Genomic DNA, 14,942 nt, shown 5'->3' on the forward strand with positions numbered 1-14,942 from the left:
TTTGCTGTGCCTCTCGCGCCGTGCCGTTCGATTCTGCCATCAACATCGACTGTCTGTGCCGTATTGTCTGTGCAGCTGTGCCTCTCAGGGTGGGTTATATTTCCCAACCGTGGTATTTGCTGGATCCCTGTCGAGATTGAAGGATGAACACAGACATGGTTCGCGGCGACCTGAATCCCTGTACCCTGTCAAACACCCTGACACCCAGTGCGAAGGCCAAGTTCAACGGTCGTCGTCAGTCTTGCTGATGAACGGGGGACAACGGCCTATAGCCCTATTGGTCCCTGTTGGCTGGGACAAGGTTGCGTGCTTCTGGAAAATGAAGTGCGCGTGATTATTCGGTCAATTTTGACTCGTTCCGGAAGTCATCATAACTATCACACCTTTACTTGCTAAAATTGGGCTGCAGCAATGAGGGAAGTGTTGGGGGGTGGGGGGGGGGCATCTTACGGTGTCCCGGGCAGTCGGGAAGGCAGCTCCTCCTCCCACGCCTCGGGATCTTTCCCTTGGGCCAGCTTTCTCCTTTTTCTGGGCCTCTGCCGAACCTACGCCTTCTTAAGCAACTTGGCGCCCTATCTCAATCTGTGTTGCATCCGGTTCTCAACCACCACACCATCCAGCTTTAGCGCTGCGTCACTCCTTTTTCGTTCCAGTTTGCTTTTGCTGAGCCGTTGTCGTGTCTGTCCCTCGTTTACCGCAGCTCGACCAAAGCGACTTCGTCGTCGCATCCCACCACGTTCATTCCTCTTTACCCCGTCGATAATCAATAACCCGTATTCGTAGCTCATAATGAAGCCCGTCGTGTCCGCTGCCCTCCTGGCGGGGTATGCCTCTGCGTAAGTCCCCGGATAGCCCATCCACCAGCCCTGCCAGAGATCGCGTTACTGACTCGCTCGCTACCGGGCAGCTTTAATGATTGGACGTTCCCAATACACCCGGAGCAGAACATCTACCCTCCCAATGGCGAGAACTACCCGACTGCCGGCCCCCAGGCCAACTCGACGTACGAGTACGTCGTCGTCGGCTCGGGCCCTGGCGGTGCTCCTCTGGCCGCCCGCCTGGCCCTGGCTGGCCACTCGGTCCTGTTGATCGATGCCGGTGAGGACCACGGAACTGATAGGCAGCTCGAAGTGCCGGCCCTGCACCCGTACGCCAGCGAGTACAACCCCAGTCGCTGGGACTACTTCGTGAACCACTACGCCAATGAGACCCAAGCCATCCGGGACACCAAGATGACCTACGTCACGCCCCAGGGCGACTACTACGTCGGCACCAACCCGCCCGAGGCAGTGTGAGGAAGGGTGTTCTGTACCCGAGAACGGGTGCCCTCGGCGGCTGCTCTCAGCACAACGCCCTTGTCACCGTCAAGCCGACCATCAAGGATTGGAACAACATTGCCGCCATCACTGGCGATGACTCCTGGGAGGCCGATAAGATGCAAGCCTACTTTGAGAAGATGGAGTCTTGCAACTACCTTCCCAACAGCATTGCTGGCCACGGTTTCGGCGGATGGCTGCAGACCAGACTGACGCCCGTCGGCCTGATCGCCGAAGATCTGAAGGTGGCATCCCTGGTCGTCGCGGCCGCTACCGCCATGGGCAAGGGCCTCCTGGGCAAGCTTCTCCACACCGTCACCGGTCTCCTCGAGATCTTGACCTTGGACATCAACAACCCGGGCAAGAACCGAGACACGCTCGAAGAGATCTACCAGATCCCGCTGGCCATGGACGAGAACTACTCCCGCAGCTCGCCCCGGACGCTCCTACTCGAGGTCGCCCGCGCCAAGAACGACGATGGCTCCAAGCAGTACAAGCTGGACATCGCTCTCAACACCCTGGTCACCAAGGTCAACTTCGACACCACGGCCACCACGCCCAAGGCTACGGGCGTTGACTACCTCGTCGGAAAGAGCTTGTACCGCGCCGATCCCCGCGCCAGCGCCACTGATGGCGGTGTGCCAGGCACTGTCTACGCCAGCCGCGAGGTCATCGTGTCTGCTGGTGCCTTCAACACCCCCAGCTCCTGAAGCTGAGCGGTGTCGGCCCCAAGGAGGAGCTCGAGACGCACGGCATCCCCGTCGTCAAGAATCTCCCAGGTGTCGGCGGCAACATGCAGGACCGCTACGAAGTCGGCGTCGTCGGCAAGGCCCCCACCCCCTTCAGCCTGCTCGAGAAGTGCAAGTTCCTGAACGGCACCGACCCCTGCTACGACCAGTGGACCCACGGCGTCGGCGGCACCCTCAAGGGCGGCTACACGACCAACGGCATCGCCTTCGGCTTCCTGCACCACTCCTCCCAAGCCGCCCCAGACGACGACCAAGACCTCTTCCTCGGCGGCGTCCCGGCCTTCTTCAACGGCTACTTCCCGGGCTACTCGGTGCACGCGACGCAGGACCTGAGCATCTGGACTTGGCTCACGCTGAAGGCGCACTCGCGCAACAACGCGGGCACGGTCAACCTGACGTCGGCGAACCCGCGCGACACCCCCCCAGATCACGTTCCACAGCCTGGCCGAGGGCGTCGGCGGCGAGCAGGACCTGCAGGCCGTGCTCGAGGGCATGAAGTACGGCATCGACGCGTTCGAGGGCCTGGTCCCGCTCGACGGCGCCTTCGACCGCGTCTGGCCGCCGCCCGAGGTCAAGTCCGACGAGGAGCTCAAGCAGTTCGCCCGCGACGAGCACTGGGGCCACCACGCCTCCTGCACCGCGCCCATCGGCGCCGACGACGACCCGCTCGCCGTGCTCGACGGCCAGCTGCGCGTCCGCGGCGTCGAGGGCCTGCGCGTCGTCGATGCGTCCATCTTCCCCAAGATCCCCGGCATGTACATCGTCGCGGCCATCTACATGGCCAGTGAGAAGGCTGCCGATGTCATCATCGAGGCTGCCAAGTCCTCATAAATGCAAACACAATGCGGCAGAGGCTCAGACTTGGGGGGACCGGCAAGTAATAGTACCTAAAGATAGCCCCCCCCCCCCCAGCCTTAATAAACTGGACCAGTAGTAGTTTTTATCTAGCCAGCCCGTTCAAGGACAACAGCGCATCCCAAAGGTGTGCAGCTACTTACATGTAAATGTACATATATATTGAATGCAGGGTCTTGTGTGCTTAGAATATTGAATTGCACCTGAAATCCATGTTCTTGAATTTGGCTTCATGTTGTGTTTACAAACAAATGCACGGCCCTCTAGGTTTTAGCTGCTTTCCCGCCTGTGTCCCTCCTTAGGCTGGTTACTCCCGGGCGGTTCCTTCTGTAAGTAAGCGCTAGACCACTGGACTCTTATCTCCACAGTGGATTTCTCGCATCACGTAACTCACACCTTCACTCAACTCATCCGATCACCATGCTATCCGACATGGACCACAATGGTAATGTATTTATCCTCAGCATATTATGATTTCAGTGAAACAAGCTCGCTTGAGAATAAAAGAGAGAGAAGAAACAGAAACCACTTCCCCTCGTCACCAATCACGACCGGTCAGCATGGTGGCCGACTCAGTGCCACCTGCAAAGTTCAACGTTAGACGCAGATCTCTTCAGTCACTGAGAGCCTTTCACCCTCGTGAACCAGCCAGTCGACGGGTAGGAAGATGCCCCAATGCACTCGCAATACCAAGAAGCAGTCAAACCCACCGCTGCGCCGCCCAAATAGCGTTGTCAGAGTCCGAACTTTCCCTATCTCTCCTGTCTCCTCTTGACACCCCTCTCCCGCGGAGGTGAAGCTTGGCGCAAGGAGGAACAGTAGGTCAGCATTCGAGTACGTCACAAACGCAGCACCTCGCAGTAATATGTGGCACGTAGAAGGATCTGAAAGTCCGGTCGCCCTCTCCACCGGGCTGCACCTACACAGCATATGCAAGGAAGCGCGGGTTCATTGTATAAGGGTCTCACCAATGCCGCCCTGAGTTCGATGAGACTCTGTATGCTTACCTACTTCTTTTCACATATTCCATACACTTTTGATCTTCTTGACGACATGGAATTCGACCCAAAGGCCTTCACTCGGTTCCCTCTCCTGCGGTTCGCATTGCCTGTTCAAAGCCGACTGTGTCTTGCGAATCTGTCTTTGGTGTCACCAGAGTCAAGTGAAGAATGGTGTACTATACATAGACGTTGGTCAGGCGTCCTTCTCAGATCGCTCACAGTTCGACAAGATGAGATGCCTTGGCCTATTCCCCTCACGTGTAGACATCATAACAGCCCTGTGATTGATGATATCGAAATCTGCCGCTCATCATGACCGGCTGAACTACACAGGCTCCACCACCCTGGGTCAAAGTAAGTTCCCAAGACTCTTGTGTCGCCGTTGGGTATGACTTCTACTGATGGGATTTGAAGACAACCATTCCATTGTAATTGATATGACTAAATCATAAGAGTGGAATAAGAACATTAGTGAAGCTGCCATCGATATACGGTCGCTGAAGGGATCGAACTACGTCTCAACAGTCGGATCAGGGGCTCTCTTCCACGGCCCACCCAATGACACTCAGATACATCTCTACGGAGGTGCGACTTCAACCCTCAACACTGCATTTGTTGATTACAAAGTGGCGACGACGGACCAACATGGCTTGTAATATACCATCTCCGAGGCTGTCACTGCTCGCTAACAGCTATGCCCAGACGAATTGGTGGACTCAGCCATAGTTACAAAACAGTAAGGCAGGGCAATGGTCCGGTCCATTCGCTGGCTGCCTAGAGGCATTGCGTCGAGACAAGTCCGTACATACGAGCGGATACGATCTCACAAACTTGATATGTTGCAGAAAGCACCATTGCTTCATTATTCATTTAGTGGTACATGTCATTTAAATCGTAGTCCAAATGGTTGGGGTAACCCAGTGCCATCGCAGTTACTGCTGCTGGTAGGCTCCCCTCGCCCCCCAAAACAATAGGCCTGCCTTACGTAGCGAGGCTCCTCCACATTCCCGTGTTTCCCAATCAATCGAGGGCGGATAGGTAGCCTGCCAGAATGCGCAAGGAATTCAGTGGTGCCGATGTGGGTAAGTAGAGGGAGAAGTGGTTCAGTCCAGCCATGGAGGTTCGAGGTATCCCTGTAAGGCCAGACTCTCAGTAGAAATAGCATCGATAGCTGCTTGCCTTGTTGTACGGGTATTCGTAGACGAGCTGGAGGTCGATGAATGTGGTAGTCATTTGCCGTCATTTGTCACAAGTTTTCGGGATACTCAATCTCGAAGTCGAAGTCGACAAGGGTCTCTGTCATGAGATGAGCGAGGTGTAGTAGTTGCTGATTGTGGGGATCCAGTGCAGAGGAATATCTCCAATAGATGGCCTTGGCTTCTTCAGCGACGAGGCTTAATTATCAGTCTGGCGGCTTTCTTGCAGTAGCATTTCACGTGCAGCTTGAGGTAGTGAAGCTCGATCTCGAAGTGGCCGGCTCTCTGAAGTTTGGGCAGATCGGAAACGGAGACGTAACGGTCGGTCCGGCACCCATTTTCGCAAGTTCGTGCCATCTTTTACTTCTTAGAGTCGAGAACAAGAAGGATATGTAGACAGGAGTTGTTGATTTGGCGATGTACGAGAGTTTCAGGTGCGGTAGCAGTCGATGAACACGAACCGGGTCGCAGACCTCTGGGATTTGTTTACATGTTCATTGTGAATTGATTGAGCAATGTCACTATTCGGAAAAATGACAGGTTTTGTATCTTTGAATGTGTTCTCTCGATGGCTGAAATTTAAAGCACACATAAGCATGCATCGTGACTTCGGAGACAGCTGTCAATGACGAGCTTTATTTTTGAGTTGACAGCAAATCTGGTGCTTTGAAACGGGACGGTACCCAAACTTAAGCTTAACTCTACCCTGTGTGTCTCACAAATATCCTGCCTCGAGCATATATCATAAGATCTTGAAGGTTATTCGATCGGAGCATGTTGTTTCAGCCCTCGCAGATGATTTGCAGCTGGGCTGTGACTCGCGAGTGCCAGCTTTGGCAATAGTTGTCGCACTTGACCCCTTTTCTTACTTGTCACCGGTGTGTCAGTTGTTGAGGCAAGCTTCCTTGTCACCCTTGGAATGGACAGCTGATGCCATTTGGCCAGCAAAAGTTGGTTGCCGGCAGCTCGTACTCTGTGGACGGTTTTGATGCCAGCGTCTGATGCGAGTAGGATGCCGTCAGCGATTGACTTTGAGGAGTTTCATTTTCCACATACGGTAATTTCGTCACTAGCTATCCGATTTGGCCTGCAGAAGGATGGTGGCTTTACCAGGGGTCGGTCCGGCTAGTAGATTTCGAACTTGGTGTCCGTCATGGGCTCCATCCCTTAGCGAGCAGCGCTGCCAATCACGGCCGATGTGTCCCGCTATAAGCATTGTAAGTAAAACCTCAACAAGAAATATGTTGGTGAGCGAAGGATTCGTCCCGAGGGACAGAGTGGGACTGTCGCTGTCGGGATGCATGTGATGAATGCTGCTCTGTGTCCCGTTTATCGTATTAATTTGCCATGGTTGCACACATGTGAAGTCAAGTCCATACCCCAGACACCTGCTCTCACGTTTGCATAACCCACCCCGCATGGTCCATTTGTAAGGTTCTGTGATACTAACTCACCGGGTCGTACAGCCAGCCCACTCTCACCCGCTACCCGTCGCACAAAATGGGTCACGCAACCACCCCCACCAATAACAGCCCCTTCCCAGGCTTCACAAAGATCTCTGACCAGATTTACATCCATCACCCCGATCGTGACGACGACAACGCCGCTACCAATGTCGATCATGTTGAACCCCACCCCGACAAGGTCATCATCTACGGCTGGGGCGACGGCCATCCTCGAAATGTATCCAAGTACATCGAAGGGTACCGGGCGCTGTTCCCGCGAGCCATCATAATCGCGGTTCTGGCAACAACCTTCAAAGCGGCCTACCAGCCGCTGCACGAGCGGACTGAGGGCATGATGCCCGTCATCGACGCCGCTTTCTCCGAGAAGCAAAAGCAGCCACCACGTGTGTTGCTCCATGCCATGTCGAATGCGGGCGGCATCAATATGGCATCGACGCTCAACGCACATCTGGCGCGGCATGGGACACCATTGCCCCATCGTGTTATGGTGATGGACTCATCGCCGGGGGGCGTCGTGTTCCACCAGCAGGTAGGGCGTTGGTCGCGGGCCATGGCCATCGGCATGCGTCGGTCGCTACCTCGTTGGGTGCCGCACGCCATGTTGCAGGCTGTATTCTACGTGTTCCTGTGGGTGAATCGGCTTTGGGAATTCATACTGCGGCGGCATCACGCTGGTGCCTGGAGTCGCGAGGCCGTCAACCGCCACGAGATGGTCCCTGTGCCGGCGCTGGCAGTCAAAGACAATAAAATTGCCGATGAATACCACAGGTCAAGGCGCCTGTACCTGTACTCCAAGGAGGACGATATTATCGGCTGGGAAGACGTCGAGGAGCATGCCGAGTACGCCAGTAAGCTGGGCTACCACGCCGACACGGAGGTTTTCGAGGGGTCGGGCCATGTCGATCATATGAGGCATCATCCGCAAAAATACTGGGAGAGCATAGCGAAGACCTGGAGAAAGGCTCATAGTGATGATGCATAACCGGCTGGAATTGCAAAACGGGGATAACTGCAATTTGCCTGGATGATACCCAGAACTGGGAAGTGCTCAGAATGAACGCGTACACCGTACCGCTAAAACTGAGTAGCACCGCATCGTGTGATATGACTGGTAGCTGTAGTATAGTTCTCCAACGGCCGTTCCAATCGATCTGATCGTCAAAGATACGCCAAGGTGCTCGTGCCTACCCCCCGTGTGTACAGCTCGTAACAGTATATACCATCATGCCGAACTTGTCCACATCAATGAGCCATTGGTCCACCCGAGCGCGCCTCCGCGCAATGCTCGATTCGTCAAAGTCGGGAGGCATCGACCAAAGCTCGTCAATATACAGGCCGCCCTCGGGCCATCTCGCCAGGTGGTCGTTGTACTTGAGCTCCCAGTCGCGTCGAGTCTTGGCCTCCCACAACGATTTGCTCGAGGGCGCCGGCAGTCCACGTAACTCGGTTCCCAGAAAGGTCGGTAGGCCTTCCTGTCTGGAGAGGACGTTGTCGAAGAGATAGAGGACGTACAGAGTCCGCCGCTTTGCCTCGGTGACTAGCCAGGCCTCCCATGGTGGGCGGGTGTGTTGCTGGTCTGCCGAACAGACGAGACCTTGACGTGAAGCTGTGCAGGCTAGATCTTGGAGACTCATCATGGCTTGGCGTAGGGAGGACAGATCCTCGCCTTGGTTAAGGTGGAAGAACAGAATCATGGTGTAGATGAGGTATGCTTGGAAAGTAGCCAGAAGATCGATGTCGGGAACGACTGACGCTGTTTGCTCGTTGATCTTGGACATCTCCTTCTGCAATATCTCGGCAGCAATCTGTTGGCCACCAGGGCGCAAGTTATCACAGATACGGGCAATACTGAAACAATTGATAAGTGGCTGCTGACTCGGCACTGGCGCCTGCATTTGCATTGCATGAACGAACGGGAGATATTTAACTCCAGTGACGGTACCGTTTGCATATGATTTGAGCACCCGGTAGATCAAATCGGAAATGCGTGGGTGGTAGTCTTTGGTGATCTGCCCAGGGACAGGCACGTAGGGATGAAGCCATCTTGTGGCGATGTCGTCCACATTGATAGGGCAGATGAGGTCCAGGCGGTTGAAGTCCAGACTGTCCAAACTGTCCTGTGCCTCTTGACCATTACTTCCTCCAAAGCCAGAGGTGGCAACTGTGTGCGCAATCGGACCATAATGCGTTGGGTGCGCACGGTGGCGCGACGACCTGGAAGCCGGGGTTGAGACATTGGCGGGGTAGGTGCAAACGAGACTGCGAATTGTACACCTGGAGCAGCCCCCTGCAATAGTGTCGCACTTGGCTTTGGCGCTTGAACATTGGTAGCAAGCCTTTTGCCTAGAACTGGAATATCTCATGTCGTCGAAGTCATCACATGATTAACAGAAGACTTATGAGTGATCGTTCCCATGAGAATCGAAAAGTTGGTTGGTGGTGACGCTCTAAATTATGTTTGTCCCCGCGGGAAGCGCCCGGTGCTACGGCTCTCAGGGACATGGGTTAAGTAAATTGGCAAGAGACACCCTCAACCCCGCGATTAGTGAGTAGCTGCAAAGAAGGGGGCTTTACCGTTGAAGAACTCAAATTTGTACTTAATATTGAAAGACATAATAAACGTACTGACTTTGGGGGAAATCACTGGTAACTTCAAATGGTGACTCCTGCCAAAGCAATTTCTGTAGTGAATCTTCGTTGTTCTCAAAAAGGGGGAGAAACCCAACAAGCTCATTGTAGAAAGGGATATGTCAACCTATACTCGAGTACGTATAAGGAGCCGAGGTACTGACGAAACCATCTCACTTCCACCCAAGTATCTCAGCCTGCACAGCAACATACCAAGCATCCTCGTCCATCGCCCACTGCTCCAGTGCCCTGCACGTCTCCCCCACCTCGTCCGTGATCCCGACCCTCCGCCAGCTCTCCCGAAACGCGTCCCCCGCCTGCAGCCGGCCCAGGAGGGCCTCGGCGAACCACTTGCGCGTCTCGCGGTCTGAGTATACCGTCGTCCCAGCACCCACAATAAGCTTGCCGGCGGAATCAGGTCCTACGCTGCCAAATCCTGCCGACCGGAACAACGCCGGCATGTCGCCGCCCGGGAAGCACGCATCGACCTTCTGTTCCCTCGGCCGCAGCGCGCGCACCATGTTCCCCGCCCACAGCCGGTCCAGCCCGTATCGGCGCGGGTAGAAGTGCAGCTCCGCCGCGTCGCGCGTGGCCAGAACACCACCCGGCTTCAGCACGCGGCGCATCTCGGCCAGGGCCTTGGCTCGCTGCTCGGGGGTCGCGAGGTGCGGGAACAGCTGGCTGGCGTAGAGGACGGAGAAGGACTCGTCGGCAAAGGGCAAACCAACCAAGACGTCGGCTTTCTGGAACTGGATCGTCGTCGTCGTAGTAGTATTGCTACTACTACTCGCGGCGGCGTCGGCGGCAGTTTCTCGGGCTTGGGCCAGAATCTCGTCCGAGATGTCGACCCCCGTCACACTACCCCCCTGGGCGGCGTCGACTAGCGCCGCGAAGCCGACGGTAATGGTGCCCGGGCCGCAGCCGATGTCGAGGATGATGTCCGAGGGCTTGATGTAGGGCTTTAAGAAGGCGGCGTCCGAGTCCACGGTTCGCGAGGCGTGGCTCGCTACGGTGGACTTGGAGTAGCCTTGGGTGTAGTTCGTTTCTTGATCCTCGGGCATCATTGAACAATGAAAACGATGAATGGATGTTTGCGTATGTAAGTACTAGTTGAAGAAAGTCCGAGGATTGTTCGTTCGCGCGGTGGTCTTATTCCATGAGTTTGAGGCGGGATGATGAGGGACGGGGTAGCTGGCCAGTCTGTGTCTGTGTGTTTCTTTGGAGTAGTATCTACTTCAGAGCAAATAGTTGCCTATACAGATTAAAACCCAAGTGAGGAAAGAGTATGAGCAAGACTCATAAATGAGGTAGGGAGTATGCGTGCTGTTTATGTATGTGTGAAATGACTGCCAGTCCGTGTAAGTGATGTCAGGCATGGACAGGCTCCGCTGGAACTAAGAGGCGCCACCCGGAGTTGAGACCGGAGTTGAGTACTAATGCTCTACCCGACTTTCAGCACAGCAGAGCTAATTACTTACACAGGCATTACTAATGCAGAGTACCACACACGCGCGGCATCAAGCACAAGTGGTAAAAAGAAATGAAATCAATGCTATTGACAATCTAGACTAAAACATCCTAGTGGCCTGCCTACAACTGTCGCCCCAAGCCTATGCCTTCCTCCGCCTTACTCTCAGAGTCTCTCCAAGCGGAGGTGCAATATGCCCAAAGAACCATTGGTTCTTGGGCCGTTCAGCGACCGGCTCGATCTCGTAAAGCAATGCGATATGCCCCAACGCAATCTTCATCTGGTTCGCTGCGAAGAATCTGCCAGGGCTGATTATGGGGTAACAGATCGAATATTAGCATAAGCACATTCCATCTTGCTACTGGGTTGGGCGGCTGCAAGAGCAACTTACCAAGCATGCGATCCATGGCTGAACCCCATGAAGTGCTCGCTCGTGTTGACTAGGGCCTTCGGCTTATTGTTGCCATTGCCATCGCCATTTCTGGGGGCGGAGGAGTTGAAGGATCCTTTCGCGAACCGAAATGCGTCATACGTCGTCGCATTGGCGTAGATGTCGTTGTCGTGATGCACGCTCCAGCCCGAGATGCCGACCTTGGTCCCACGGGGAACGTGCGAGCCGTCAGGCAAAGTGACACCCCCAGGCGCGACGACCATCTTCATAATGCCCCTCTCGATGAAGCCGTTCAGCCGGAGGCTCTCGCGCAGCGCCGAGTCCACATGGGCCAGGCGAGCCATCATTGCTCTTGACCATAACGGGCCCGTAGTGTTAGGCGTAGCAGTCTCGCTCAGGACCTCGCGCCGCATCGTGTCGAGAAAACTGGCGCAGTCGGGCGACGAGGCGATGTCGAACACGGCGTTGGTCAGCGTGATGACAGAGGACTGGATGGCCGCGAAGCAAAGGATCGCGAAACGGGTGGCGATCACGTGTGACTCGAGCTCTCCAGACTCGATGCCTCCCTTCTGTACGGCGTGGTCGATGGCCCATTGGATATAGTCACTCTGGTACCAATCTCCGTATTAGAATCTGGCGACGGGCTTTTTGATCAAAGTGGAGGGGGCAGAAACTCACAGGGGGGCTTGGATCGAACACCGGCAGCTTCTCCCTGTTCTTCAGAGTCTCCAACCGCTCCCTTATAGTCGGTAGGATGTACTTAGAGCATTTCTTATAGCGAAGGTAGTTCAAGCCGGATACTAAAGGCGCCAGGAACCTATACGACAGTAAAGTATGTCAGCGTTGGGTAAAATGGACTCCTCCAGTCGTGTAAGACAAAAAAGCGCAACTTACGGTTTCAAGAAGCTTGGGAGGAGGTTCAAGAAGGCAGCCGAAAGTGCGACGTTCCGGTTGAACGACTGACAAGCCTCCAAGAACTCGGCGTCGCGGCACAAGGGCAGCCCGACAAAAACACGAGTGGAGAGCCGCGCGACGATGTGTAGTAGGGTTTGGTACACGTTCACCTCGACCCAGTCGTCGGTGTTGGTGCCCCAACTGTCCGTCAAGGCCTGCTCCATCTCGTCGACGACGTCGTCGGCGAAGTTGTTGAGCTTCTTGGTGAGCTCATGGCGGATGATCTCGGGATGGACGGGGTCCTTGACGAAGTTGGGGTGAGGAAACGTGTAGTCCGACTCCAGGAACTGGCGATTGACGTCTTCTTGGCTGAGGGCCGAGTCCGGCTGTGCGAGCAGCCAGTCAATCTGAGAGAGAGGAAGCACCACCTGGTATCCGTTGAGAAAGTAAGGCAACACATAGGCCTTGTTGTTCCTCGAGTACTGTACCAAAAAGGAAAAGCGTCAGAGAATGGGTTGGTAAAGAAGGAGGGTTCAGATGTAGTAGTCGATACATACCTTGTAGTAGCCCTCATCAAGTAGAATCTTGAGGCCAAAGAAGCTCTTTAGGTTCGCCTGGGCACGACTAAGCGGGCCGTTGTGGGGGCCTGTCCCGACCCAGGGGAGGCTCGGCGGCAGCGAAGCTCTTGAGAAGAGACGCCGCACAAGGTTGATCAAGACTATGAAAGGTACACCCACGGCTAGAATCACTAGAGAAGGAATGGCTACCTGTGGCAAGTCCTCGATGTGTCCCAACATTCTGAAAGATCGGTTCGAAGCAGGAGGCAGGCAGTTATTTCTTAGGTTTTGTTGAAAAGGTCGGGAAGGAAGAGCCAATGCGAATGAAACAAGGTATCTGGTGTCCAGTAAGGACGTTGGTCATCGTTATACGAAGTAGTCAGTTGTCATGGCTCAGGTATGAATGCTGTGCTACGTACGAGTGGCCCAACACCGAGGGCGATATCTCTAGGAACGGCCGAGTGTGGAAGAAGAGGTCTGACAGGTCATATTCTAAGGAAGATAGGCTCATAAAGGTTCTGAGGAATGATAGGTGTGAACGAGTGTGTCAGGACAGGTTGCGGATGAAGATGCTGTGATTCCAATATTGAATAGAGCATTTCAGACGTATATACACGTAGTAAAGTGTTCATGCGCCCAAATCATCTCCTGACGGAAAGCACGATGCGCCTGCCGGGCAACAGAGAAGTATGCCTTTTTCGTTATTCTAACCGTGGCTCCAAATCCTGACTGAGAGGCCTGTGAAATGTTCGAAGACTCCACAGAATAAAGCAGGTACGATCAGATCTAGCAGCAGCATCGAAGATCAGCATCCGAGTAAGTACCTTTCCTTAGATCGTTGGCGATGTGGGCTCCCGAGCGACCCGCTAGTCTGAAGGAAAATCATCGTCGTCCGACTTCAGCTGCGAACGGGTGGAGGCTTCCAGCTAGTATGTACATGCAGAGATCTACTGAACTCTATGCATCATCTTCCGCCATGCCGAACATATCGAGTTCAGATCACATATCAGATGAACAAGAGTATTGGATGAACATTCGGTCTTGTGTGGTTGCACCGACGTTGCGGTGGCTTGCTTGACGAAATATTCGGCCGGTATCCCAAGGTTAGCGTCAAGCCAAGGGCCGGTACTGACTAATGCGAGCCGTGTTCCTGGCTAAGTAACCAAGCAATGACGGAGTTGCTCGTCCCAACCCTAGCATCAAGCCATGACAGAAGCAAACAGCCCCCCGGTGGCTGTTTATTGAAAATACAGATGCAGGGGTTATCATTGACGGACTCGTCTCCTAATCCCTTGCTTTTGACTCTTGTCGTTCGTGACTCGAAGGCAAGAGTCGGCCCAGACCCATCTCCTTCTGTAAGGGTCTATCATCAGTACAGATCCCTGCTGAGGAATGATTGGCGAACCGATCTACTGCAGGGATCTATGCTGACAGCGGGTATCTGCTCTCTTCATGGAAACCCCCCTGTCAAGAAAGTATTCTCATATTTTCACACGTGCGAGTCGAGGGCGCAATGATCTTGGACTGGCTACGGAGCTAGAAGAAGAAGAAGAAGAAGAAGAAGAAAAACATTGAGCTACTTGGTGTGCAACCACGCGCCTGGTTCTTCAATACCTTGACTCCGAACCGACGTTGAGCATTACTGACTAGGTTAGGGTCGGTCAGCCGTTGATGGAAAGGGACGGGAAGGTTAAGTTCGGACGAAGGCTGGCTGATGCCAAGTTCATCCCATCGCGATAAATGCAAGGTCCCTCCAGGTGCTGCTTCAGTGGGACCGGTAACATGTCTCGCTGCGACGTATTCTGAACCAGGTATAGCGCTCTCGCGGTAACAACAGCACCAACGGTCCAGTCTCAGCAGCGCGAGATTGCTTCTCCAGCCGCAACGGCCTGGAAATAAAGTAGTAGGCAAATCATACCGGCATATCTACTGACCTGACGTGAGACATGCGTGCATGTGTGCTATCGTGCAGCGGAGAATTGCTAATGCCGAACACGAAAACGGCTGAGCCACAATACCACCGATACGCAATAACTTGCAGAGCTTCCGTGCCCTGCATGATATGATCATCGATATCATGAACATGGGCATGACCTCACGCAGCAGAGAATCGTGAAGGATCTGGTATGTGACTCGTCGCATCCCGATGCTCTCGGGGTTAGTCGTCGCTTACGTCTCGTGAGATGCCCATCTTATGGGCTTACGGACGAGGACGAAATCACAACGGATCCGACGGTCCTACACCCCTTGCTTTTTCTCACGCGCGTATAAAGATTGGGTCGCTATTCTCTATTAAACAATAGCGACTCGATTAACTTATGGGCGCACTGGAAGTAAAGCTTGAGGCTGGCAATTGGCTGGCTTTCTTTAATGGGGAGACAAAAGCAACCATGGGTACCCGTTCGTATCATCAACGCAATA

The 14,942-nt window shown here is 54.3% G+C and overlaps 5 protein-coding genes across 5 annotated transcripts; 2 read left to right on the plus strand and 3 right to left on the minus strand.

Moving 5' to 3' along the window:
- Positions 1–789: 789 nt before the first annotated feature.
- On the plus strand, positions 790–2,896 carry PG994_012504 (uncharacterized protein; the record flags this gene model as incomplete). The annotated part of the gene is given in 5 exon segments (XM_066863913.1): positions 790–836; positions 908–1,289; positions 1,301–1,990; positions 2,020–2,451; positions 2,492–2,896. The coding sequence occupies 5 exon segments, from the start codon at positions 790–792 to the stop codon at positions 2,894–2,896; spliced, it is 1,956 nt and encodes a 651-aa protein (XP_066713023.1).
- A 3,721-nt stretch (positions 2,897–6,617) lies between these two features.
- Positions 6,618–7,565, plus strand: PG994_012505 (uncharacterized protein; the record flags this gene model as incomplete). The annotated part of the gene is made up of 1 exon (XM_066863914.1): positions 6,618–7,565. One exon carries the CDS (start codon positions 6,618–6,620, stop codon positions 7,563–7,565), a length of 948 nt encoding a protein of 315 aa, XP_066713024.1.
- Positions 7,566–7,767: 202 nt separating this feature from the next.
- On the minus strand, positions 7,768–8,946 carry PG994_012506 (uncharacterized protein; the record flags this gene model as incomplete). The annotated part of the gene is made up of 1 exon (XM_066863915.1): positions 7,768–8,946. One exon carries the CDS (start codon positions 8,944–8,946, stop codon positions 7,768–7,770), a length of 1,179 nt encoding a protein of 392 aa, XP_066713025.1.
- Positions 8,947–9,384: 438 nt separating this feature from the next.
- Positions 9,385–10,272, minus strand: PG994_012507 (uncharacterized protein; the record flags this gene model as incomplete). The annotated part of the gene is made up of 1 exon (XM_066863916.1): positions 9,385–10,272. The coding sequence occupies one exon, from the start codon at positions 10,270–10,272 to the stop codon at positions 9,385–9,387; it is 888 nt and encodes a 295-aa protein (XP_066713026.1).
- Positions 10,273–10,821: 549 nt separating this feature from the next.
- Positions 10,822–12,761, minus strand: PG994_012508 (cytochrome P450; the record flags this gene model as incomplete). The annotated part of the gene is made up of 5 exons (XM_066863917.1): positions 10,822–10,987; positions 11,071–11,678; positions 11,749–11,887; positions 11,965–12,446; positions 12,522–12,761. The coding sequence occupies 5 exons, from the start codon at positions 12,759–12,761 to the stop codon at positions 10,822–10,824; spliced, it is 1,635 nt and encodes a 544-aa protein (XP_066713027.1).
- Positions 12,762–14,942: the final 2,181 nt, after the last annotated feature.

This window comes from Apiospora phragmitis (assembly GCF_038363925.1).
Source record: "Apiospora phragmitis strain CBS 135458 chromosome Unknown utg000010l:1.0-9815664.0:1.0-9183399.0, whole genome shotgun sequence".
In the NCBI taxonomy this organism is placed as follows: Eukaryota; Fungi; Ascomycota; class Sordariomycetes; order Amphisphaeriales; family Apiosporaceae; genus Apiospora; species Apiospora phragmitis.